At 40.4% G+C, this 27,363-nt stretch overlaps 1 protein-coding gene across 1 annotated transcript in view; it reads left to right on the top strand.

Moving 5' to 3' along the window:
• The window catches only part of KIT (KIT proto-oncogene, receptor tyrosine kinase), a gene marked incomplete at both ends in the record, with an annotated part of 53,642 nt that overhangs the window by 17,135 nt on the left and 9,144 nt on the right, over nucleotides 1–27,363 (top strand). Inside the window, 14 exons of the mRNA XM_082281989.1 lie at nucleotides 1,024–1,263; nucleotides 4,839–5,117; nucleotides 8,144–8,280; nucleotides 10,932–11,091; nucleotides 13,916–14,105; nucleotides 14,789–14,904; nucleotides 20,139–20,253; nucleotides 21,439–21,632; nucleotides 22,728–22,834; nucleotides 22,929–23,055; nucleotides 23,314–23,418; nucleotides 23,507–23,617; nucleotides 25,247–25,397; nucleotides 27,165–27,253. Coding sequence (XP_082138115.1) covers nucleotides 1,024–1,263; nucleotides 4,839–5,117; nucleotides 8,144–8,280; nucleotides 10,932–11,091; nucleotides 13,916–14,105; nucleotides 14,789–14,904; nucleotides 20,139–20,253; nucleotides 21,439–21,632; nucleotides 22,728–22,834; nucleotides 22,929–23,055; nucleotides 23,314–23,418; nucleotides 23,507–23,617; nucleotides 25,247–25,397; nucleotides 27,165–27,253 — 2,121 coding nt within the window. The remainder of the gene's footprint in view (nucleotides 1–1,023; nucleotides 1,264–4,838; nucleotides 5,118–8,143; nucleotides 8,281–10,931; nucleotides 11,092–13,915; nucleotides 14,106–14,788; nucleotides 14,905–20,138; nucleotides 20,254–21,438; nucleotides 21,633–22,727; nucleotides 22,835–22,928; nucleotides 23,056–23,313; nucleotides 23,419–23,506; nucleotides 23,618–25,246; nucleotides 25,398–27,164; nucleotides 27,254–27,363) is intronic.

The raw sequence follows: 27,363 nt of genomic DNA, 5'->3' as shown, positions 1-27,363 counted from the left end.
CTGAAAGGGGAAGGGTTTGTTACTGCAAGATCACCTCAATATTTGCGTATGTTCTTCTGATGTGCAAGTAGGTCCATAACTGAGAATTTCTCTGGATTTTTGACTGTGAACTTCATTTTTGTAGGATCACTAAGACTTTCAAACCATGGGTATGCTAACTCAGCAGCCCCCTGATGGGCTTACCCTAACAGTGGAGCCAGAAAAGCCTGAATGTGCTCCTTTCTCTGTGTAGACAGTTGGGAAGTAGTTGGGAACTGTGAACTGGAGCTGCCGATTCTACAGAGCTTTATTTTGTAAGAACTTTTAAAACATTGTGTTATGGCGTGTTCAGTGAAAAAGAAGCTAAATGGTCAATTAGAGCAGCTTTGGTGACTGGGAGATTGGTGCCTCAGTGAAACTAATTTGGTGGTGTTGGGATGAAAACTTGAAGAATATTTTGCATGAATTTTTTTTTTTTTAACATGAGAAATGTTGAATTGGCACTTCAGGTAAAGAAATAAGCAAGTGTGGAAAGCATGTACTGATGCCTTCATTAAACTGGACACTTCTAATTCACGAGTGTGAGTGGAGCATCTGAATACATGAGAGCAGTTATAAAAAGATAACTCTTGAGCAAGGAAAACTTTAGTTCTTGGCAACGTACTGAGTAAATGACAAAGAATGATTAAAAGTGCTGCCATGTAGGATCAGACTCATATGTTCTTGAATTTAATTTTTAAATAGCTTGGGTCTGTTCCCATTCAAAAGCCAAAACATTGCAGAGAGTGGTGCATCTGAAACTTTAATTTCAAAAGGTTTTTTAGAGGCCAGTTTCCACCTGCACGGGTTATTTTCTCTGTGTGCCAAAGGTCTCACAAGCCAAAAGGTGTCTGTAGAATAACACAGTGCCATTGCAGCTTAGTATTTTTAAGAAATAATTCCCAAAATATTAGTTGCATGTATAGAGCTATAAATAAAATTTTGCTGCAGAAGAAAAGAGAGTGTTGTATTGACAGACATTCTATTCTGTGCTTTTTTTTCCAGGTGGTTCGCTGTCCCATGTAGAGTCTTTACAGGTTGTGAATAAAGGGGAGGAATTCAGGTTGACGTGCAACGAGGAGGGACCTGTGACATGGAATTTCCAGAACTCAGACCCATCGGCAAAAGCAAGGAGTTCCAGTGAGAAAGAGTGGCACACTAGAAATGCAACAGTCAGAGACATAGGCAGATACACATGCAGAAGCAAAGGGAGTATTGTCTCCTCTTACTATGTTTTTGTTAAAGGTAAATATCAATGAAGGCATTATTTTTGCTTCCTCACCCCCCCATCTTCACTCCCAAAATAAGAGGACAGTAAATGTTGGAGGAGGGAATGAGTTTGAAGTTCAGAGGCAGAACACAGTTGGGCAGAAGAAATCTTCTTCCCTGTCCAGTAGGAAGAAACCTCGCTCTCTGCTTTGCTTGCAATGGCCTTTGTCAGCAGCACAAAGTTCTGGATGAGTTCTTCTTTACATCCCCGTTAATTTTGTGGTCATGCTTATCTGAGCTCCCTTTCTAGACGCTACCTAAGTGACCTGAGTCTGTTGTGTGAGTCAGTTATACTGTGAAGAAGTAAGAAATAAGTAGAAATGTCTTTTTAATTGTGCCATCCATCAGTATGGAGTCATGTAAGGTTTGGTCCCAAGCTTCTAATTTACTGAGGCAGTTAGCCTAAAGGATTTGGTCTTTTGAGACTGTCCTCCGGGGCTTAAGCCAGCAAACAGTGATGATTCCTCTGCCTCCAGCTTCTGATCTACCTTGTGACTGATCAGAAATGTTTCAGACAGGAAAAAAGTGCTTCTGCTCTGACACATTTCTCAATCCTTTATTGCTCTTCTTTGTGCAGTGTTTTCTTCAAATTTCTTCTCTTCTGATTTATGTCTGCATCAGCTGCCCCCAAGTTCACAGTTTACCATGCCTGGCACTCCATTTACTTTCCAAGGAAAATGGTTATTTTGCTTCCCCTTCCCATAAATCTGGTGGTCTCCTAAACTGTTAATAGAAAAAAGGTCCTACGGTATCCACTTTCTTGAAGACAGCATTACTTGGCCAACAGGGGTTGTCTCAAAAGAGCCTCCTCTGAACCCCGCTAGTCCTTTGAGAATTACTGCAAGGTTGTTCTCTGAGACAGGGAGATACCAGCATAGCAAAGCGCAGCACAGCGAGGGTTATTTTCTCCAGGGAAGATATCTGGTATAGTGGCCACACAATTTAAAGAGTGCTCCTTTAACTACTCTGGGTTCTCCAAATAGCCATGCAGCTACCATGGATAAGTTTTCTTGACTTTCTGTTTTTCTCTGAGACTGTGACTAAAGGAAATCTGGCATGTATTTTACCTATATGTGGTAAACAGTGTTGACTTTACCTACCATGATTTTTTTCCTGAAGGTCATGGTAATTATCCCAGATAGCTATGATCATAGAGATGTTTTTGTTTTCCATTACATGAGTGACTCCTTCACCTTAGGATAGCAGGCAGCTCTCCTGAGCATGCTTACCACGCATTAGGGAAGTTGTGTGGCCCTCATACAACACGTTGCTATCTTTTTTGTCTCAGTTGTGTGAAAAACATGCCACCTTCACTTTGACAAGTTCCTGGCAGTGAAATAAGTATGTTTGTGAGGTTGACCATCATTTTGCAAGGTTTAATGACATCTTATACCACCTGTAAGATGCTGTCGTATGCTCTGCTGCTTGTGGGGTTGCCACAAACACCCCGTATACTTCTCTGCTTGTAAAACTGGGAGTGAAGAGAGAGTAGGACCAAGGACCTTGATCCTGCATAGTGACACATAAAATGGTGGCATCTGTTGATATCTTACGTTCTTCTGAACCTACAAAATCCAAATTTCTTCTGTTTCTGTGACCAAGGATGACACAGTGTTGACAGACTGTGGATGTGTGCCTGTTTCACCTTTCTGTTACGGCAGAAAGCACCTGTGTTGTATCTATAAAAGCAGCTTTTTTCCTAATCCAAGCAAGCCTAGTTCAGACTCCTGCATAAGACAGAAAAATGTCTTGATTTTGATCTCAAGTCTTTTCAGAAGGAAGCAATGATGAGCACCACTATATCTTGTGTTGGAAACCTGCAGTATGCCCAGAAGGCAAGTGCAACCCAAGATGTCTCTGGGGTAGAAGGCTATGAAAGGAAGAACATGAGCATGAACAGCCTTGTTTTTGTCTGGATTCCCCATAGGAAGTCCTTTCATGTCTTCTGACTGTGCTATTCCCTTCAAGAGGGGAATTGAAGATGCAAGGGGTGCACCTCAACGATGTTACCTTCTCCAGTCAAGACCTTCCCCGCAGTTTCAGCTGTTAGTGAAACAGGTCTTTGTTCCTTCTATTTTCAAAAATTTCTCTCTTTTTTGGAGTTGTGGGGAGCCATACTTTCTGCATAATGAAGATATCTTGGTTCTGTCTGTATTGGAGAAAAGGGGACTGAGTAGAAAGCAATCAGGTATGTCTGTTAGCAGGGACATTTAGATGAGCACTTTTAATCCATCCTCTTCCTGCTCAGCAGTGACAGCTAGTCATACCATTTCTTTTAAGGTCTCTATGTGCAAAATGTCACATTTTGATTCTGTTCAGAAATGCTTTACTTTTTTTTCATTTCTTAGTATACTGTCTCCATCCTCTAATTCTAGACTGATGCTTCAAAACCTGTAGTTTGTGGGGTCTTCTTGGGTGGTAGTATCAAATTCAGCCAAAGCTACACCCTCACTCTAAGCTAGAAACCAGCCAGTAACTTCTCTGTTCAGTGATGAGGAACCCCTTGATATAGTGAATTGCTTACATAAACATCCCAGGCTTCATTTTCAGCCTGGTACTTCTTGTCTTAAACCAAATGCACATTGTCCATTATCTTAACCAAATTCTCTCAGTCTTCCTTGTTAAGCCATGGTTTGTTGATCTGTAATCATTCAGGTTGTAAGCATGTTTGTAAAAAGGAAAGAAAACTTTCCTCTTTGTTTTTGTTTTTTTAATTCATTCTCCTCTGTAGAGAGGGCAGATGGAATCTGAAATAAACTTTTACAGAGTGTTTGTCATCACGCATTCCTTTATTTATGTGTTTGCCAGCTTCTTAGTATTTCAAGGTCATGATATATCATGGGCTTCAACTTTGGTTGTAAAAGTGTTTGAAGTACTATATGTTTGTGTGCTGTGGTTGGCCGAGATGAAATGCTATAGGAAAGTTACCTTGTGAAAGATGTGATGATGATTTTTCAATCAGATATGCTGTTTGTATGCCCAATTTTTCTTCTAAGGAGGCTAAAAATAGTCTCTGCTTTCAGGGAGCTGAGAGAAAGAGAGAAGTTGTTTGCTGCTTCCTCTGGTAACAATGTGTGTTCATTTAGATTATGTATTTTACAGAAGTGAAAAACCATAATTTAGGTGCTTTTCAACTTCCATTTGCTCATAAATTTCTTCCAAATCCTCCCATGGGCATGAAACTTTACAGCCCTGCCACTAGCTAAAAGCAAATTACTTTTAGTGATCTGTGAAAATCTGTTTACTGTTGTGGGGATATTTTGGACCTAAACAAGGCAAAAAACTCCCTCCATCTCCAAATAAAAAAGGAGTAAGCTTATTTTTAGTGCGAATGATTCTTTAGTGTACCTGGTATTGAATGCTACTGCACGTCTCCTGTCAGGCTGCTCTTTTAGGACAAAATTTAATGTCTCTTGGTAAACATGAATTAGGCAATACTCAGTTTTACTGGCTGAAAAGAAACTCTCTTTGACAAGTGCCCAATTGTAGAGTTAGGGTCATCAGAAGTTCCCATGCCAGCTTCTCTGACAGATCTTTGTGTTTCTTCATAGATCCAAATGTGCTCTTTCTTGTTGATTCTCTGATCTACGGAAAGGAAGACAGTGACATCCTGCTAGTGTGCCCACTAACAGATCCAAATGTTGCGAATTTCACACTGAAAAAATGTGATGGCAAACGTCTCCCCAGAAATATGATGTTCATTCCCAATCCCCAGAAGGGCATTGTTATAAAGAACGTACAGAGGTCATTCAAGGGCTGCTACCAGTGCTTGGCCAAGCACAATGGAGTTGAGAAGATATCAGAGAAGATTTTCCTGAATGTGAGACCAGGTAACACAGGATTTCTGCCTTCTTGTAGAGAGCCTGATTTTACTCCTCACCTCCCAGGAGATGTAGAGAAGGGCTGTGTGTGAAGCCTCACTGCTGTCCAAAGGAAAGTGGTGAGCTTAGAAAGCTTGTTTTGGGCCAGTTGTGTCAGGGCACAGATTGATCTCGTGACACTTAACTTGTGGCTGTGCTCAGAAGGTTTGGCTATGATGAGTTTTGTTTTCTGTTCCTGGTGATTTCCAGGCGTTTTTTTCATCATTATAAGAAATGTGGGTTATGCTGTTAAATTCTGAGGGCAAACCAGCACCCTGAGGTTTGGACAGGTTTAAGCAGGCAAAATTATTTTGGTGCCTGACTCCTGTGTACGTTGCCCACAAGTGACAGTAGAAGGAGCTGATTGATGGCATTAAAGAAAAGGGATTTGGGGGAGAAGCAGAGCTTGTGAAAGGAGAAGGTCTTTGTCTTCTTATTATTGAGTGAAGATGATCACAACAGCTGTGTGCACAGATCATGATGCGGACTGCGTTGTGGCTGAGCTGCTACATGCAGCACTACACTTGGCAAACCTGTTGGTGATACCCTACAGTTGACCTTCAGACCCCCTTGTGCCCTAGGGTTGGGTGCCTACGTGGGTTTGGGAAGAAGGAGAGGCCCGATGTCTGTCTGCAGGACTTTACAGGCCGGTTTTGTCTGGGCAGTTTGGAGCCTACACTTAGGCTGTGTGTCATTATTGGGCTGTATAAATACCCAGGAGGGAAGTGGAGGGAGCAGTTCAGCAAGCCAGGCTGGCTTGGCATTTCCTCAGGGGCAAGTAAATGAGTTTGTTCTCTGTGTAGCCCTGGACACTTGGAATGAAGCCACCTCTTGCTGCAGCTGAGGCTGCTGCCGAAGGAGGGGGAGCACGGCTCGGGCCAGCGGGCTGGTGTGCTCATCCCTGCTGCCTGCATCGTGCCAGGGCTTGGGAGCTGAGGCCAGGCCACAGCAGCACGTCCCCTCGTGCTGGTGAAGGAGAGCTGCCCTGTGGCATGGTGAGGGCATATGCTGGTATTTGTTCCATGTGTGACCTGCCCATTCTCCTTGGTGGTGGGGCAAGAGGTTGAGCAGTGGGGACCATCTCAAGTGCGGAGTCTGCTGTGGCAAGTTTAAATCTTCTTTTCCTGATGATTTGGAAATTCTCATACAATGAACTTTAGTAACTACTAAATGTCAATTAATGAGAACAAAAGTTTAATCAGTGCAGGCAGCTCTGGCATTCTTCTTTGACAAACAAAAATCAAATCCATTCTTGCTGTGTGTCTTGTTTGTTCTGTAACAAGTGGGGTTTTTTTAAACTGTTTCTTCAGTGATGGCCAAAGAAAGAAATCAGCTGGTTGATATAACTGATTTTTCTCTGACATAGGAAGATGGAGGCTGTAGTATTGGACTTTTTTACAGGATAAAAATCTCTAGTGGTGTGATTCAGTGGTGACTTCAGATGGAAGGGTGCTGACCTGGTACCACTGTCAGCAAACCACTGATGGTGGGCAACCATAGGTGGCTGAGGGCACCTTGTCATTTTGCCCACCTTCTCCATTAGGAAGGAAGCGTGCAATAAGTAGAAGCATCTGCTGAAATCCATCAGCAGCATTGTCACTCAGTATTGTATTTGCTGTGCTATAGTGTTCAGTCCTTATTGAGTTCACCAGGTAAAACTCCCACTTTCTCCTTGGCTCAACATTTAAACATGTTGGAGATGCTTTGGTGTGTAATGTGTTTGTAGTTATAACCATGCCACTCAGATCCTCAGGTGTGAGCTTCTGGTGCAGAAAGATTGAAGAGGCATCCATGAAACAGGGAGCTGTGCAGGAGTACTCAGACACACATCAGCTACGACAGCACAGGGAGTGTTTATGTACAGCCCTTCTCAAAACAATGAGGAGCTTTATGGACTTCGGGCTTTTTTTTGGATGTCCAGAAATGTTTCTGGCAGATGAGAACACAGAATGCCTTCTGCACTGGCATCCTCCTGTCTCTTGGGTATGCTGAATGCTGAGGGGGATTTTTGTGTGAGCCTTTATATCTGAAGAGAGCAAACATGTTTCTTTGTTCTCTTCTGTAGCTTCTTACAGCAACATGAGGAAAACATTATTGTTGAAGTACGAATGCTTGACAAGCATGGTGTTTCCCTAAGTTTTGTACAGTTTACCTAAGACAACTACAAAAGTTGTGTCAGAGGTAGAAAGAGAGTCTGAAGACCTTATCTGCGTTTACAGTTTGTCTTCCTGTGTAAAAGCCCTAGTGCGAAATTAACTGGAGTATAATAAAATGGGAAAAATTGAAGAAAGGATGAAGAAAATAGAAAAACAAGCCATGAACAGAACAGAGGGAGAGCTGAAGAGCTTTGCAGAGGCAGGAGATATGTAGTCCTCAGATACCCCTGACTGTTGATGAAAGACATCCTGAAGCAGAACAGGGTACAGCTACCCCACGTCTGCATGTCACCACCTGATTCTTGGGTGACAAACTGTGAGCCATCACTGTGAGCAGAGGTTGAGGTGCTTTCAGGCACAGATGTGCAGAAGTCCTTGAGCTGTACCTGTCCTTCCTAGGTTGTCCATCAGGAGCTTTTCAGGGACTTGTCACACAGTACTTTCTGTTGGCTGTAATGTTTTGTAATTAAAATTTGCAGTTAGTGCTGGGCTGCTGTTCTTCAGTGACTGATACTTACCATGTTTTCAGTTCCAGAGTGCTGCTTTTTAATCACTGTCGTGAAACGAATTGTCTCACTGATGGTTCAACATCATTCAAGTTTATTCATGCAAGTTGCTATGCTCTAACAAGTATTATCTAACTCTTAAGTGTAATTTGATGCAAGGTTGAGGCAGAAATCTGCTTATTGTAAAGGAACAACTGTGTAATAAGTTTAAAAAAATTTAATACATATCAGAATCTTGATTTTATTGGAAAGTTAATTAATGACTGTTGATTTTTATCCCCCTTGGAAGAGCTGAGACTAATGAAAAGTAATAAACTTCTAAATTGTTTTCCAGTTCACAAAACTCTTCCTGTCATCACCTTATCAAAAAGCTATGAGCTTCTCAAAGAAGGGGAAGAATTTGAAGTTACATGCATAATCACAGATGTGGATAGCAGTGTACAAGCTAGTTGGATTTCTCACAAAAGTGGGGTAAGTTCCTTTAATTGTATCGTGTGTGCCTCAGCACAGTTCACAGACTCTCTGTAGACATTCACATGCTTGTCTTGGGTACCTGATGCTGTGTTGATTTTGATTTGTTGCATTTACAAAGATTCAGTATCCCACAGACTGGTGAGAGGGCAACAACTATCCTGTGCCCATGAGGATGGCTGGGACAAAAAGCATCTGCATGGGCTTCTCTTCTCAAAAAGAATTTAAAGTTAGGCTCTTCAATGTGAAGTTTAGGTGACCTCTGTTGGGTTTCCTAAATACGGAAGCGTGGAGTGCCTACACATCACATTGCAATCAATGGGAGCTGCAAATATCAACACATGGACTGCAAATTACATATTCTAGTTGTTATCATTAACAGTAAATACCTGCTAATTAGCATGGGGTTGTGTGTGACAGGAATAGTAGTAAGCATTCGCAGGAATGATTAATTCATTTAAATTACATGGTGTGCCTCACTAACTGGAAAAGCTCTGAAAAATGAACCAGTGAACTGGCTTCTGTCTGCCAGTGATAGATGAAGTTACTGACTGCATCACCAGATTAAATTATTGAGAGTCTCAGTGCTCCAGGAGAGTTTGATACTGCAACTACTCTGCAGAAGAGAGGCAGAAAGTTTCCCTTTCCTGGTAAGCCAGTGTGCTGCCAGCTCTGTCTTTGAAATGAGCAGTACACATTGGGTTGTTTTTGAGAATGCTTCTTGATCTTCTGGGTATACCCTGAAATTTAAATTAATTAAAGGCCCTTGTGAAGACCTTTTAGTAACTCCTGCAGTATACACTCCCATGCTAATTGACTGTTCTTTTACTGCTAATGGTAGTGACCAGAATATGTAATTCTCAGCCCATGTATATGGAAGAAAAGCCTCCTGTGATATTTGGATAAATTACATCTCCTTGGGCACATAACGAACAGGAGTCTGTTCCCTGGGGCTGAGCATGCCATGCTTAGCTAATCCACCATCTTTGGTAAAGCTGTTCTTGCTAAGTGCTTGCTGCTCCAGAAATCCCACCCTGCAGCTCTGAACGTTGAGAAGGTCTAAGTGACACAAAGGTGGCTTGGGACATGCAGATCTGCTTTTGTTCCTGTGCCAGGACCTTTATCTGAGAATTTTATTTCTTCTCTCATTCCCCTCCCTTTCCTGTGTAACAGATTGATGAAATTCCCTTCATTTTTTGTGCTTTATAATTTTTTATTTAATGTGTAAAAGCCACAAGGAAATTATTTTCCCAATAAGTTTGACTTCTCTGTCCTTTCTAGTAAATAGTAGGAGTTGCTGTCTTTGAAATACTATCAAATTGAATTTTGTGTTGAAGGAGAACACATAAATTTCATATTTAAGTAGATTTGGAATTACATTTTGTCCTGAATAGATGAGAGGAAAAAGACTGAAATGCTTTTTCCATGTATGACTGAAGTTACCACTGCTTTGGAAAATTAGGAGACTGGTTACTAACAAGCACATCCATGCTAAATACACTTCTCTTGTGATTATTATAACTCAGGAGAAATCAAAATTGCATTGAGAAGCTTTAATTTATCTAGAAGCTCTTGGAACATCCAAGAATTGCAGTAATTCGATTAGAAAATCATAACAAGTCCAGGTCTGCGTTTGGATTAACCAGTGTAAATTTTATCAGTCTTCCCAACCATACCGAACATTCTCACAGAGACTCAAGTCAATATCTCAAAGCATTTATTTTTTCTACGCATATGTATAGAATCATGACATATTTAAGAGAAAGAAACTTCCAGTTGCTTTTAAGATTAATAAATTTAGATTTCTATGGACCAAGAATCAGAGTGGGTACCAGAGGAAGGATGCTGTGTGTAGTCTGCTGCCGGTAGGGCTCTGTGCAGCATGCCTGCAATCAGGAGATGCTGTGGCCTTGGGACATAAAGCAACACAGTTAAAATGAAGCCCCAGGACTTTAAATTGTCTCTTGTCATTCTCTGGGAAGCATTGCAACCATTAGAGAGTCTGCTGAACTTCAGGCACCGCTTGAGTGGTGAACCACACTTCTGAGTTGCAATGACTTCATACAAGAGCTGCAGCTTCTGAGCATTCGGAAAGTCAGGACCCAGTGGTCATTTTGCATCAAGCCCTACAGTTAGAAGTGCTGTTTGTGCAAATAAAACCTTCAGTTGGTTTTTCACCTTCTCAGTATTGGAAATGTAGGCAGAATGAGCTGGGTCTGACCTTGGGTGCAGCAGACTTGTCATCAGGTAATGGGAACATGTGAAGAAGCTACAGCGGTAGTTCTTTGGCTTGGGCTGGTCTCCTCCCTTTGGAACTCTTGGGGCAGGTGAACACAGCCCCAAATTCACCCCAGCCCCACCCCATGTCCCCCCACATTCTTGCCTTAGAAGGGAGCTTGTGGGGGAAAAAAAAAAAAAAAGAAGGGGAGGGGATAAGACTTAGGAGAGGACATTATCTCCCAAAGGCAGCTGATCACATACTTGTTTTGCATGGAGAGATTCTAGTGACAGGTTTGTCGTGCTGGCTTATTATTCCGGTTTAAAGTTATGAATATTAATATAGCAAAGTTATAATTACTCCTATTTTTAATTTATCTAGGAAAGATGATGCATACACAGTGTTTTAGATGTTAATTGTTTTTTACCGACAGATTGTTACAAGCAAAAGCAGAAATTTGGGTGATTATGGATATGAAAGGAAATTAACACTGAACATCCGTTCAGTGGGAGTTAATGATTCTGGAGAATTCACATGCCAAGCAGAAAACCCTTTCGGAAAAACCAATGCCACAGTAACCTTGAAAGCTCTAGGTAAATGCTTCTTGTAGAAATCTTAACATTTCTAAGAGCAGGAGATGAAAAGTGAGAACACTGGGGAGTCTTCTCTTCGTTCTCTCTCTTTTTCCTCAAACCTCAGTGAGTAAAGTTGCTTTTCTGTAAAGGTTATTGCTGGCTGGTACCATATGGGATGGTTCAGGAAGCTGTGGTGCGTATGGCTGCCTTAATTTCTATAACCCTTTGCTCGTTATTCTAAAGTGATACTAGAACAACCACCCAACAGTGTTTCTGTCCCTCTGGTGTCTCATCCTTCCGTATTCAAGCTAAAATTTAAACGGGTTTTAACAAAGCAGCTAATTTACCTTTGCCTCGTACTGTCCCTATGCTTAAGTAATTTGGCAGCACAAGCGCAAAGCACATCTTCAGTACCTGCCTTCCAAGCATGGGGAATTTCACTGTGACAGCGTGTCAATGTTTTTTACGTAGAAGCTATATTTATACCTCTATTTAAAATAATGCTGTGAGCAATGTCATGGTGCACATAGACAGCATGAAATTGTTCCGGAGGTCACCCCCTTGTTAAACCCACTATCCATCACTTCTACATGTTTTGGATCATGTCCCTAAACAGTGAGCAAACTCCCTTCCTCCTCTTGTTTAATAACAGATGTGTTTAGAGTCTGCTATATATTAACTTGGATGACACACAGTGCCTTTTGAATTTTAAAGCTGCTGAAACCTGATCATTTGATAAATTGAGTACAATTAAGAACATGTTGGTATAGTTATTAAGATCATTCTGGTCTGTGTAGTTGCTACAACTGTTCCAGTAACGTACCATTCAAGGGTTTAGTAACTGAGGGAAGTGTAGCCTTGGATTCTTTTTTTCCTTTTCAAATCTGTTTTTCTGCTGCACAGACACGCACTCCGGCAACACTGCTTGTTTTGCTCTCCCTGGTAGCGTAAAGAAAACAGAAGTGTTTGACCCGTGTGGGTCAGATCTTCAGCAAATAGGCAGAGGTTTGAGTGCCCTTAACCTTGCTGTGCTGGTCGAGTGGTAGGGCTCACAATGACAGGGATATTTTCCTCATTTTTTTTACAGGAGAGACTACATTCATATGTAAAAGAGTGAAACAGTGTGAAGTATGAAAGAAAATCTTCTCCCCAAGGGGATCAGTGTGAAAGCTTTTATTATAAGAAGAGGGAAGTTCTTAACTACAGAAATTCTTAGTACTACTACATATGCAAATGTAGCTTTAAAAAGGATTGACTTTGGAAAGTCTGGGGTTTAAAATAAAGCATGGCACTATAAAAAGTAGGAAATAAAATTTTTATTTAGTAAAATGCAAGGTTTGTATTTTATAAAAAATGCCAGAGAAAAAGTGGAATCTTTCCTTTCTGAGATAGTTTTCTCTCTCCACCCTCTCAAGTTTGACTTAAAATAAAATAAGCTCCAACTCTTGGATACCTTTCACCATTTATTGTCAAACTGACTATCTTCACCTGAAGTGTGCCAGCTCCCAGAGTCCTAGGAAGTGCTGTATGGTGTGTACATAGAGGGAGATCTGGAATTGCATCAGATACTACATCACTATGGCTTTAACATTAGCCAAAGGTTTTACAGGAAATAATGTGTATTTTTTGTAAATTCCTAGTTACATTTTCTAGCAGTTAATTTATCTAATTGTAGAAGGTACTAGAACTGTATTACAGGGACTGATAGCATCATAATAAAATTTTATTTGAAGGCTGTTGGGTCTGATTTTGAATATAGCTTGCATAGGGAATCCTGTGTTTATACAGACAACTGAAAAAAGCACTATAAACCTTCCGTTTTCAGATTTGAAATATTTTTCTCTTTTCTGATGATGGAGACCATTTCAGAGCGTACCTGCCTGCTGTGAATTTACTTCATCCTTTCTTCTTCAAAGCATCTGTCAAGTGCTCTGGCAGATCCATATGCTTTCACCAAGCCCCACTGGCTCTGGTTTTCCCAGGCTCGGGTGCCCAGCTGGCCACGGCAGTTTGATTACTAGAAAGTGGGAAGAAGCAGGGATCTGAGATTGACTTCAGGTCTAAATTCAAGCTCTCAGTAAATGTGTTTCCTAGTAATTGCAATCTGCCTGTCAAACTGATAATTCCCTTATGAATTTCTGTAATAGGACTGAAAAAATAGTCTTTTTAAAGTGAATCCTCAATCTGATGGGTTTATTAATGAAATTAAAACCACTACAGCAAAGATGTTGTTAGACATGATATTTTGGAATGGAACTGCGCAGTGATAAATAGTATCTGCCAAATGAAAGATTAAGACCCAGCAGCAGATGTACAGAAATGCCTTAGTTTAAGATTATTGGTATCTAGGCCTGTGGACATTTTTCTCTAATTACAGCTTTTAATAGCTTCATTTGTAATGTTGTTCTTAATTACACTTGACAAAGAAACCTTTAATACTCTAGTATACTGTAATAAATGATTTTCGCTTACTTTTTTTGTAATGTTTTTTCATACCAGACAGTTAGCAAGTCAAATTTTTGAAAAAATAGAAATACTTGAGTAGAATCAAATACATGCTTGCATTTTTCCAAAAGTATATAGAGAGTATTTTTCACCACAAGATGAAATTATTTATGGTAAAGCACTCAAGGCTGCTTTAAGTCCTGTGCCTCATGCTACATGTAGCTAGTAGCCTTGGGTTTGGCAGGTGAGGGTCTGAGTTCTGCTCTGCAGATAAGATTTCCTGTTTCACAGTTGTATGTTTGATCACTGATCTTGAAGTCGTCTAAGTGTGGTTAGAGTACTCACAATTTTCTAAATGGCCCTGAAATTGTTTTTCTTCTCCTCATATGACCATCAGCTAAAGGATTTGTCCGTTTGTTTGCAACAATGAATACCACAATAGATATAAATGCAGGACAAAATGGAAACTTAACAGTTGAATATGAGGCATATCCAAAACCGAAGGAAGAAGTCTGGATGTACATGAACGAAACATTACAGAATTCCTCAGACCATGATGTCAAGTTCAAGACTGTGGGCAATAACAGGTAATATGCATGGCTGTAAATACCGATTTCACTTTGGAACAGCAGACTAGGGTCTGCTCTGGAAAGAGGAAAGTGGGGATGGTGAGAAAATTGTGACTATAAAAGATGTAGAATGTGTGGCTTGCCACAGTAACTGGTGTAAAGTCTGCCGACCTAGATTTGGATTAGCGTTGTGCTAACCACACCATCTGAGGACCAGCATGCTGTATACTCACGACTCACCTATATTGCTGTCCAAGAGCAAAAATGAGAATTAAGGTCGTTTGTGTGCAGAAGCTCCCTCCACTGCCACAGCAGACCCCAAGTGCTCTGGATAAAAGCTTATGCCTTTATTTCTGCTGGGCACTGTTCTCTCCTAATCCCTTGTCTTCCCAAAATCCAGTGAAGCACCTAGAACATGTGGCCTAGGTTGTGAATCTGGGTTCCCTCCTCAGTGAGAAGAGGAGCAGGTGGTGATGCATGCATGCAGTCTGAGCCTGATGCTGAGCTGCTACCCAGACACACATCTGGGTGTTAGAAGTGGCAAAACTGCTGGATGTTGGATGCAGTCGCAGTCATAATGTAAGATAAGAGTGTTTGCATGGACGATGTGTGCAGAAAATGCCCTTCTTATTTTCCGTGCAGCAATTGCCTGTTCAGAGCAAGTTGTGTGTCTTAGTAATGCTTAAATTTTTCCTTTACAGTTACACAAGTGAACTTCACCTTACACGATTAAAAGGAACAGAAGGAGGCATTTACACATTTTTTGTGTCCAACTCTGATGCCAGCTCCTCTGTAACATTTAATGTCTATGTGAAAAGTAAGTAAAGTGAACAGTCTGAAATATTTCATTATCACAGTCATTGTATTTTATACAACATAATGTATGCACAAGATGTCACAGTGTGGTTCAGCATATGAGAGGCTTTCTGAAGTGAAGCACATGCTGGAAAACTAAATGTCAAGATATAAAAGTGCAGAGTACTCACACAAATCCACCTACTATCCAGCATGACCTTACATTCTAGCAAATGTATTCCAGAGATTACCAGAGAGCAGCTAGGTTGTTTGTACAGAAAAAAACCTGTAGCACGTGGAAACATGATCTCAAAAATAAGTATGTATCATAAACTTTTTATAATTCTAGGCGGAGCAGGATACACAGGGTTTATAATTTGCATTTTTGGCAACCAAGTTAAGCTTTTGTCCTTAATTTGTTTGAGTTGGATGCAGAGTTTGAAAGCTTGTCAGGAGAATTATTCACATTTAGATGCCTTTTGGCATCTAAATACTTCTGTATAATAATATAAATCACCATTGTTTTAGAGAAATCTGCATAGCTTTACAAATGTGTGTGTTGTCATCTTTGGGACACGCTCGTTACGGAAGAGCATTGGCCTCAGTTCCAAATAGCATTCCTCAAGAAAAAAAGCCAAACTTCAAAATTAATTCAATGAAACCTTCTGAAAACCCTGTCCTTAGTGGAGCCATCCTCTTAGAGCCTTTCATGCCCTCAGCAGACAAATATTGGCTGCTGCTAAAGGCCAAGCTTAAGGAAAATTAAACCAAGAGGAGACTTTGAGCCCAGCAGGAGGAACTGTATCGAAAGTAAGTGAATGCGCTGCAAATGTGGTTTTGTGTTGCTGCTATGCTTTAGCAGCAATGTGTCCTTCTTCAGGCACAGTTTTGTGTGGAGGACTGTCAAGATTTCCACAAATGCGTCAAGTCCTAGCTATTAATTTCTGAATTCTTCACATTTATCATTGAAGATCAACATTTGTAGCATCTCTATTAGCAATGACATAGTTTGGATCTAGAAATGTCACTTGGGCTCCTTTCAGAACATGGTATTTCTTCCTTCATCCATGAATGTTGACACTTGTATTGTGCCTTCTGTGTTTCCTAGCTCTGATTTCTGAGATAAGGGCACTAGTGATCTCAGATGTCCTTTGTCTCAGTGAATGAATGTGGGTCACAGTCATGAGGGATAATTCTAGTATTTAAAAGATTAGTGGAGCAAATTGTTGAGCCAGAAATGTAATTTCACTGAAGGAATGGGAGAAACTGCAGGTTGCCTATACTCTGGGCACAAGAACTAAAAAAAATACTGTCTCACAGTTTTGGCATTATCAGGTGTCAGTTCTCAATGCAGATTGTCATGTTGCTGCTTTTGAGGCATGTGCTACTTAATAAAAGCTGAAAATCCCTGTGGATCGTGGTTAGGAAACCAGACCAGGAAGAGAATAGAGACGCAGAATGGGCAAGGCAAGAGGGAGCATAGACACTTGTTCTTCTGAATGGCTTGTCCCTACAACCAGCAGCATTCAAGTCTGTTTCCTTCTTTCTTCAACTACTGGTCTTGTAAGCAGCAAGATCAGTCTTGGGATGCCGTGAGGACACTTAAGCAGTCTCATGGAGCCCATGTTGTCATGCACTGTGGCCCTGGGTGGATTGCAGCCATTGCTGAAGCAGTTGGATTTGATGCACTTGACTCAAAAAGTTTCTTTTGGCATTTTGACTAAGCTCCTGCAAACATTTTTTCATTTTGAAAAAAAGAAACTAATAGATTGGCCTTTCTAGGGGTTGTTTTAGACAAAAATAACCTGTTTTCACTGGCTTGCAAAATGCTCATTATTTAGCTGTGAAACACAAACTGCATGACAACATACCATATTATTTGACATAGCAGAGTGACTGCCAAAGGTGAGTCCTGTGTGGGTGGGTCAGATCCTGATTTAATGGTGCATCCTCACCTGGCATTGTTGTCAGGGATTTTGCATAAATTGCTTCGATGTAGCTCGTGATGTTTACATGGCTGGCTTGGGCATGTAATCAGCAGAAAGTAACCAAACAGGTAAAACAGGATTCATAATCAGGAGAATGTCTTCACATAAACAAATATCGATGCTGAAGCATTTGCTGAAAGACATGAAAAACCCAGTGTAGAAATACTTGCCTTGGATTTAAACATATTTAGCAATTGCATATGCTAATCTGAAACAATACTGTATTGCTTTTAAAATAGTGTAGTAATTAATAATAAATGTATGGAGAGAAGGAGCACTAAAATTAGGAGCCAAAAAGAAAATTACAGCTTGACAAGCAGCATACTGTACTCAGTTACACTTAAGAAACTGTAGAAATCTCCAGAGTGGCAAGCTATGGTGTATCTAGCAATTAGCAGAGGAATCTTCCAACTACTACCTGAATTTAGTGCAAAATAATATCTCAGCTTAATTACAGTCAACAAAATATTATCTATGAGGTTGGGGCTCCTGCTGCAAAGAGAAAACTGGTCATGGTATTATAGATCACATGAAGCCAAGCTCAGCTGTTTTTCTGTCATTGGACTATGCAGTGAACAATAAGGAGTCACCACGATATTGTAAAAAGATTTGTTCCAATCCAGAAAATGTAGCTTCAGTGGGGAAAAAAACTCTCTCTTTGTCTGGGATGACTGACAGTACCTATTAAGTGTTACTTTTTAGACATTTACTTCATTAACAATGAAGAAAGGGAAAGTGGCAATAGAAAGCAATTAAACTCAGAATTTCATTATACAGAACATTGAATTAAAATAGGAGTGACCTCTTATAAGTCATCTTTGATACACTCAGAATTGACATAAATAAAAGCTGAAAAGTGATTAATAAACTTAATGAAATTAGAAGTTTAAGACATTTAATGCCTGATTACTGAAGGCAGAATGCATATATGCTGAACAATGTAACAAAATGTTTAATATTTAGGAGATTAAAGTCAGAACAGTAAGCAGCGTCTGGTCATTAGGAGTCTGCCTGATAGCCGGAGTGGTAATTAGGCAGCAAAAGTCATAAAATCTAGCACAGTAAAATCCCTTTTAAAAAGAAGATGCGCAAGACAGCTCAGCACCTGTTTGCAAAAGGCAGTCCATCTTCACTCCAGCATCCTCTGGAGCACCTGCACTGGTGGTTGAGGAAGGTGCTCCGGCTGCCAGAAAGGGGTGCAGGTGCTGAGACGCATGCGTGCCTGAGCTGCCAAAGGAGCAGCCAGTGGGAATGGCAGTAGCAGCCATCTCCGTCCCCTTGGGTACTGGCATGGGGGGGCCTCTTTGCCGCCTCAAGTGAAATGCATCCCTGAGCCAGGGAGGCTTGGGAGCCCTTGGTGCTGGTGGGGAGATGCTGATCACTCTAGTTGCTACATCAAAGTGCTTCACCAGGCACATGGCAGGTAGAGCTGCTCTTAGGTCAGCACTTCTCAGAAGCTGCTACAGCTCAGCTTCCCCTGGCACCAAGGCTGGACCACAGTGCCTGGCTGGACAGCCTGTCATCTCCTTCACTGTCGCAGGATGAGTGCATGTGGGCTCGTGGCCATGCAGACAGGCTTTTATTGCACTAGGTTTTTACACTGGAAAGAGCATGACTAATTGTGGGCATTTTTGTTTCCCTCACTCAGCTTCAGATGTTACATGCAGACCAACTCTGGCACAGTATTTTTTCCAGGGCCTAATGCGCATATGCCTCTTATATTTGACTTCTCAGTTATCTCATTTCTTGACTTACATTGTACTGTAATGTTGCCTAAAATGCAGCATAAACCTAAACAAATAGCACATGGGTTGTAGTTTAGCTAATTATAATTTCACAATCCAGCCATTTTGATTGGAATTTTAGAAATGTGAATTACATGTATTCTGTGAGCATTGAGGCTGGGTTGACATGCTGTGTGCTCTCAGAGAGTTCTTCACCAAATGAGTAATGCTGAAAATCAGTCTCAACATTTTGCAACAATGTTTGGTTCTTGGTATTTTGCATAAAACACAACATGCAGATTTAGAAATGAAAGAACATTCAGTTCCTGTAACGTGAGTCACGAGGAGATGGTACATGATTGAGAATATATATCTGTTTTATTGCCTCTAATTTAATCAGTGAGTAGAATATTCTATTCATTAAAAACTAATGCTGTGCAGTCTTTGTACATGGGTTTTATCTGAAATAAATCTATGTTTTCCCACTGCAGTCTATACAGCTTCACTACTTTCTAGAATTAGAAGTTCATCTTACATTTCTGTAAAGCTGTATTAACTGATAATGGGCTCTTCACTTGTATCTGTCAGGTGAGCAGCATCATTGCAATGTAGTCTTTTATAGTTCCTTTCACTAACTTCTGTTTAGGTGATCTTGCAAGGAAGCTAAGTTGTTAAGGGAAGGAAGGGAGGTCAGTAATTCCAGTTTCACCAGGAAAAACCCCTTTCTGTGTTAGTGGTGCTCTTGGCTGAAGCTTCTGGCATTGGACGAACAACTCTGAAGTCCACCTGACTGCACTGGTTTCCTGCCATACTTGAAACAAGGGCTCCTAAACCAACTGCAGGACTAGCTCTGTTCAGGATGTGACAAAAGGCATTGGCCAGATGAATTGCTTTCTAAACTACCGGAGCAATCACAAATTCTCATTTGGAAAGCTAATACGTTTAGCCAAGTATTGGCTTCTTGTACGTGCGGTGTTTCAGAGAATCAGGCAGTTGGGCATTTCAGTAGCGGTATCTTAGAGGGATGTATCCTATGTGGGGAGGTCTGCACTGGTTGCCTTGCAGCGTAGTTCCTTTCCTGGCTGCAGTGGTAATATTGAATACACAGGGCAGATGTAAGAGGGATGTGGTTTGACAGATTTAGTACACTTCTAACTGTGAAGAAACTGTCCTTTGTACAGGTGGGTAACGTCATGCTGTGCAGGAATGGGAACTTTATTGTTCCAAGCACAGGCTTCTTTGGGTTGTTCAAGCTCTTAGCTTTGCTGGTTTAGGATCTTTCATCAAATCAAATACTCAGGGGGAGATAAGGTATTCTTCTGACATTCAAGCCCAAGTATTCAGTGTAAGAACTAATATTTTCACAGATACTCGATTTTTGCAGGACACCAGTTCAGACACAAACATCCTTGAGCATAAAAAGGTCTTGCTCACCTGAGTGATTCCATGCATGATAAGGCACACAGGTTGCTGGTGTGAAGAGCAAATGGCAATGCAAATCCTGTGTTCCCCTAATAGATGACTGTTGCTTTTCTTTATTACAGCAAAACCTGAGATTCTCACTCTGGATATACTTAGCAATGGTATTCTCCAGTGCGTAGCAGCTGGATTCCCAGCCCCTACCATATACTGGTATTTTTGCCCAGGAACTGAGCAGAGGTGAGTTAAGTAAACAAGAGTCTCCAAAGGTTATCTATGTGCGACACACCCAATTGCTAATTAAAAATTAAGAACATGAAATGACTTGGTAATAGTTATATTCGAATGTTGCACTGTGTCTTTCATCCTTTTTGGCATTGCCTTATTTGCGTAGTTTGTGAGAAGGCAGGGATATGTTTCGTTATTCTCCTTTGCATTCTCTCCTTGAAAGGGGAATAACCAACACTTTCTGCTGCGTAAAAGTAAAAGCCAAACTTTCTGCTGCAAGCTAACTATGGTTTGTATCAGCTTGGCCCCAAATGACACATGTTCTATGTGCAATTTCACAGAGTGGCAATCACAGAATCCCTTATGAATATGGCTGTTATAATTTGTTTCATTGTGTAATGAAGTAATTTTTCCAGACATAATGGAATTAGATTTCTGTTCACATGAAACATATGACAAGTAAACAAGTCTAGAGTTGTTACAAATAAAGCCGGATGTTTTTAAAAGCAGGCATTTTAAAGAAGATTGTAGAGTTTCACTGTGAAATGGAGCATTTGTGAAGCAAGTTTCAAGGTTTTTCTTGACTTCCCCCATAGTAAGAGATCTCGTACTAGCAAGTCATGGGTCTCCTTCCCACCAGTGTAATCTGTTTTATGTCTAAAATAATTGTTATTTCCTTAATGGTTTCAAATAGTACCTTTTTTAAAATCTTAGATGTGTGCTTATGTAGTAAATATGTGACATATGAAGGAGAAGCAACATCTTGGGAGAAAAGAACTGGCTGTTTTCTGACTGCATATAAGCTTAGTGGTGCTTTATGTACATCGTGGACTTTTTTTGTGCAGTAATAAGATGATGCTTGGGGAACATTTACAGAAGTGGGTATAGACCACAACTGCTTGACACTGAAGTTGAAAATGAATGTTGAATGGTATAAAACCCACAGAGAAGTTACAGACCTGTAGGTATGTCTAATCAAAAGCAAATGCAGACATCGTGGTCTCTAGTGGGGCCAGGGTAGGTGTACGTATCCATTTCTCCCACTACGTACAAGACCATGAGACCCCATGAGTCCGCTGTTTCAAGGTTAATATCTTCAGCCAAATCCCTTTGTAGACCAGTGTAGTTCCATTCTCTGTTGGTCTGGCACTTCAGGTAGCAATCCATTGCAGGTAACTGTCGGTATTGTTTCTCCAGGTGTTTTGATTCACCAACAATATCCCCCATGGATGTCAAAATTGGTTACACAAATTCATCAGCACCGTCATTTGAGCGAATCCTGGTTGAAAGCACCATTAACGCCAGCATGTTCAGGAGCACCGGCACCGTGTGCTGTGAGGCCTCCAGCAATGGGGACAGGAGCTCTGCTTTCTTCAACTTTGCTATTAAAGGTAACGTCTGGGCTGAATGAGACCACAAAACATGGATGGTGTTTAGCTCTTCCTGTAAAAGGATTTTAAGTGTTTTTGCCATAAGAAAGTTTACAGTACTGTGGCTGAGCACGTGATAACGTACTACGTTGCATGTTCTGCCTGTCAAAGTATTGCTTTAATTTTTCAGTGACTATTGTGGTACTGTCTTTTTAAGGCACCTGTTCTGCAGTGCAGTAGGTATGTGGGTTTCTTCTGTCTGTGCAGCACAGAGGAAAACCACCTACAGCATTACCCTGGCTTTCCCTCTCTCTCTCCCTTTTGTTTTCCTGTCTTTGTCTGTTTTGAGTATTTAGGCCATCACTTCTTTTTTTAAAGGAATGATTGCATTTTATTTTAGGTTTTTACAATGTCTCAAGAAAAATGCTGTCCCCAGCTTGCCTGGAGCTTAAGTGTCCTGCTGCTATAAAAGAAGTAACAGCAGCAACATGCTGCAAAAGGGCTTATGAGTTTTGTAGTGGTATTTGTAGGTTTGTGGGGGAGAAAAAACCACTAGAACATAGATGATTTGAAATGTGTTTGTAAAGCTGTGCTCTTCTTTGCAAAACCAAATGTTCTGCTTATTTTTTTTTCCATTACAGCCAGATAGAACATACAAACAAATACGCCAGATTTGGGGCAGATGGGTTGTAGTGGAATGGTATTTCATCACTACTCGACACAACCTCTCCTTGTGAGGACTCTGCTGTAGGGATCATACTTAGGTGGGGGGCAAAGGGGAAGAGAAAAAATTGGGACTTCAGATAAAAGCTTCTTTCTTTAACGTAACTTGACTGAGATCATGCAAACCCCTTGCATTACCTGATCTTAGTGCCAAACCTCCTGAATTAATGAAGCTGAGACTCCGAAGGCGTGAACTGGGTGGTTTCTGTGCCAGCTCCATCTCCCACAGCTCTTTCAGGAAAGACATTCTGATACACCTGGAGCACATCTGGGAAAGTCAAAACTCCAAACTGTATTTTACAAAGAAGAACCAAGGAAAGGTTCTCACCTGCATCTTTTTAATTTAGTTTTTCTTGTTCAGTATTTTAAGGAGAATTTTCTGTTTCTTTCCAGAGCAAATCCGTACCCATACCCTTTTCACCCCTCTACTAACTGCATTTGGAGTTGCTGCAGGACTGATGTGCATCATAGTCATGATTCTGGTGTACATATATTTGCAGGTAAAATCAGAAGCCCCTTTGCCCAAGTTAAAAAAGCATGTGTGAGCTGCTTGCAGAGTCCTCAGTAGTCACAGCTGGTCTCTTTCTTTTCCAGAAACCCAAGTACGAAGTTCAGTGGAAAGTTGTTGAAGAAATAAATGGAAACAACTATGTTTACATAGATCCAACGCAACTTCCTTATGATCACAAATGGGAATTTCCTAGAAACCGTTTGAGTTTTGGTTAGTTTAGATTTATTTAACTTCATCTGCAAGGTGAAACCTTCAGGTCTCGTATGAGACTTTGGTCAAACACAGCAGGGTTTTGTCACAAAGATGTTGTGCAATAATGCAGATAATGATAATTGCTCATTCTTGCCTTGGGACAAAAGGCAAGCAGACGTGTCTGCAATAGCTTCCTTGATATCATGTAATAAGATGTTGAGCCCTACAGGAGGAAATACTCAGAGTTGTTACAGAGTATTTTGTTTGCTCTATTAGGTAAAACCCTTGGCGCTGGAGCTTTTGGAAAAGTTGTTGAAGCCACTGCTTATGGCTTATTTAAGTCTGATGCTGCTATGACAGTAGCAGTAAAGATGTTGAAAAGTAAGTTGCTGTAGTACACGATACCATTTTTTCTTTCTTCTCTCTTGGTTGGTGTGTTACATACTGAACATTGTGCTTTGCCTTGCAGCAAGTGCCCATTTAACGGAAAGGGAAGCCTTGATGTCAGAGCTTAAAGTGCTGAGCTACCTTGGAAACCACATCAACATTGTGAATCTGCTTGGAGCTTGCACTATTGGAGGTGGGGTTGTCTACAGATTATTGGTTGTTTCTGTTCTGTTTTTATTGCCAGGAGGATGAACTTTGTGAAGAAGAATCCAAGGTGCAGCTCTAAGTGTAGAAATCTTAAATACATTTCATGCTTAGACATGTTGCAGATCATCATGATTATCATCTGTGATTTACTGAATCTAGATTTTAGGCTCATTTTAAAAACAGTAGTAAGACTACTGTAGCTTCAGCTGAACAAGAAGGTTGCTTTTATTCTCTTTCATGTGAACCATTGTGTGCTTTCTTCTTGAGAGATGACAAAATGTACAGTATAAACTTTTTCCTCCATCACATTGTTTCTCATTAATGAGAACTGGTTCCTTGTTGGTATCCTAGGTGAAGTCAACAGGCTTGTCTTCCGTAGCCTTCCAGCCTTCTGTTTAAATGTATCTGCTGCAAATGTATCTGCTAAGGCACCACTAAAGGTACAAATTCTAAGCAGCAGAAAGTTGAGAAAAGTAGTTTTGGAAATAAAGAATTGCAAAACCCTAATGTTTCACATTTAGTATAAACTTCGTAAGTTTGTTTTCATACATAATAAAAGCTACAAAACCCCTAAAGTGTCAATAGAGAGTGACAGAAACTTGTGTTTTTGATTTATACTCATTTTAATATGAAAGGTGGTACTGCTTCTTACACATTTTTCAAAGAAAAGGGGCTTGTAAAAATTCATAGTTTTAGACAAAGGCAAAACATTTCTCACAATTAATGATTTAAAAATAGGATGGAACTATTTTGTTCAGACAGCCAGCTAAGTAGACTCACTGGCCCAAGTGCATGTTTCTCTCAGTGGAAAAAATGTGGTGTCTGTAAGAAAATCACACCACAAACACTTGTTTTGCTTTGTGAAAGCTATAATTTTTAACTGCAGAGAAATGGAAATAAACCAGTGAGGTTAGGCAATAATGATACAGAGTAAACTTAGAGATGAAATAACACGCAGTGTAATTACATATTCGAGCTCTGTAGCTGGAGTCATTCACTCAAAAGACATATATTTGATCTATAAACATCCTTGCTGAAGATGACTTGATTCCCTTTTCTGATTTCATTTTAATATTCTAAGACCTTGTGCAGTGTAGTTTTCTGTTGCAGCAGGCTGTTCTGTTTGAATGATTTTTCCTATTATACTGCAGAATATAACACTCTACATCATTTCCAAAACATTACTGAAGTAGTGTGAAGCTCTACTGTAAACAGAAGTGAATCAAAAGGATTAATGTTTGAAGCTTGAATTACTCTTAATGTTTGGAACAAATAACTTCCTTCAGGAAGTGAGCAAAATCAAACAGATGTGTCTGGCCAGAACCATTATCGCATGAAGAAAAAGACTTATTTGTTTAATTTTTGTACAATCCAATGCTGTTGAGGGGCAGAACATTAATTGGGACACAGCTTTAGCTGGACCACAGTTGTTCATCTGTGAAAGGGAAGATGCTCGGTTACTTTTCTATAACTTTTCAAGTCTAGACAGTGCTAGGCAGTGTGATTTTTTTTTAATAGTCCAGCCTGTGTGCTTCACTGAATGCTAGCTTTATGTAGGGTTTTCTGCTTTAAAAACAATACTCACCAGCTTTCTAAACCTTACATGCATCTACAGGTCCCACTCTAGTCATTACAGAATATTGCTGTTATGGTGATCTTTTAAATTTTCTGAGACGGAAACGAGATTCATTTATTTGTCCAAAACATGAAGAACATGCAGATGCAGCTGTTTATGAGAACCTTTTGCATCAGTCAGAGCCTGCAGCGTAAGTATGACCTGCTGAAATGTACTTGTGTTTTTAGAAGATTGGGAAGGAGGAGATATCAAAGTTTATTAGAGATAAGAGGTGTGGAGAAACATTTAATGCAGCAGGCTTTGGAGATTCTTGGCTGCACAAGAAAACAATTTAATTAATAGGCTATTTGTTCAGGGGGTGGTTTATTCTAACAGTGTGTCATTATATACAGAGTGGATTGTATGCGCTCTGTTTTACTTCTTTATCAAATTTCTGCAGTTATTTCATGCACTTCCTTGGCTCCAATCTTTGTACATATTTGTGTTTATTGTTATTGTTAAACTTCGGTAGTGCTTATTTAGCAGCTTGAATGACAGCTTCCCCAGTGTCGGGCTGTTAGTGCCCTGAGTTCTCCCGAGTTCCTGCCTTCAGAAATCACTTTTTACAAAATCAAACCACTGTCTTACAATGTCAGCGGCAGGCTGCCACTGACAGCTCACTACATTTTGTGGTGAAACAACCTGTGTCATGACTCTGAGATTGCTCTTGTACTTAATTAATCTGTATATTTTTAACTGCTGTGTTTTATATACCATCCCAGAGTTCTTTCCAAGGGCGTTTCCAAGCAGATTTCCTTCCGTTTGCAAAGTGAGGGAGACAGCTTACCAAAACCTAGGGGCTATTACAATACCTGCCCATTCTAAATTTTAGTCTGTTTATTGCCCCAGTGGGCCCATTACTTTGTGTTGGCAGTCACAAAAGAAGCAGGCAGACCCAAGGAGTTGGAAAAGTTCTTTATCCCAGCAAGGTGTAGCCCTGGTGATGCTGTTTGTGCTGTGGCAATAAATGGATAGCTGGTGATGCCCCATAGAGGTTGGGACTGCTGTGGAGATGAACATAAGGCTGTGATTTGCCATTGGAGGTTGTGCCCTCTGTTCAGTGAAGGGATCTTGCTGTTTAATTTAAGCACAGTTCATAAATTGAGTTATTAGCAGCAGAGTATTTACAAAATTCTCGTGGTAATGTTTACTGCTGCTCAATGTGTCAGATGTGTTTATGATGGTAACTAAAGCTATTGGTGATCTCATTGCTCCTTCCTATGTTAGCTCTGTGGCTGCATTTATTGTTCTTAAACTAAGCAGATGTTTCAGGCTAAGGAAGTATATGAATTCCAATGGCAATGAAGTGAAAAATGCCAAAGTACATCCATCATTTCTAAAGGTGCCTAACTGTATATTTATAAACCATATAGTATGAAAATCTGTACATTTGAATTATATATAGAAATAAGAAAATTTAAACTTAATGTAGCAGATGGCTGTCCCAAGCCTCGGCTGATTTTTTGAAATACATATGAATCCCCTATGGAACTTGGGAATTTCTGAATTTAACATTTTTTACCATTTGTCTTCTGCATTTCAATTGCCAATTGAGCTGCTGAAATATTCTGGTAGAAGTTGGCCTAAGCAGAAAAAGGAAGCACTAGCAGATCCTGTGAAACATCTGGATGTTAATTTATAGAGAGAGAGGTCTGTATAAACAGTATTCATGTGAAAGGTTTTGCTTGCTCACCTGAGCCAAACTCAAACTTTGAGGTGTATCATTAACTGTACCACCAAACCTCTCTTTCTGTACAGGCATTTCCTCATTTTTTTCACACACCCATGAATTTCCAATCAACTGATCATTCATAAAGCAATTATTCAGAAGGTTGGCCTGATGTTGGCTTTTTTCTTGGATGGCTTTTGGGATCTTTTTCACTAAACTATGTTTCTTTTGTTCTGCTGCCTCTTACAGTGATGCTGCCAATGAGTACATGGACATGAAACCAGGAGTGTCATATGCAGTCCCACCAAAGGCTGACAAAAAACGACCTGTGAAGTCCGGTGAGTTCAGTGACAAGGAATTCTGTTTGCTGGTGGGAGTGCAGGAAGAGGGGTTTCATGGATTTGTTCAGTTTTAGCATATTTGTCTTTTGTGAATGGGGATGCTTAAA

This window comes from Coloeus monedula (genome assembly GCF_965178545.1).
Source record: "Coloeus monedula genome assembly, chromosome: 5".
NCBI classification, from domain to species: domain Eukaryota; kingdom Metazoa; phylum Chordata; class Aves; order Passeriformes; family Corvidae; genus Coloeus; species Coloeus monedula.
Note: the sequence above shows the minus strand (reverse complement) of the source record. Positions and strands in the feature narration are given on the sequence as shown.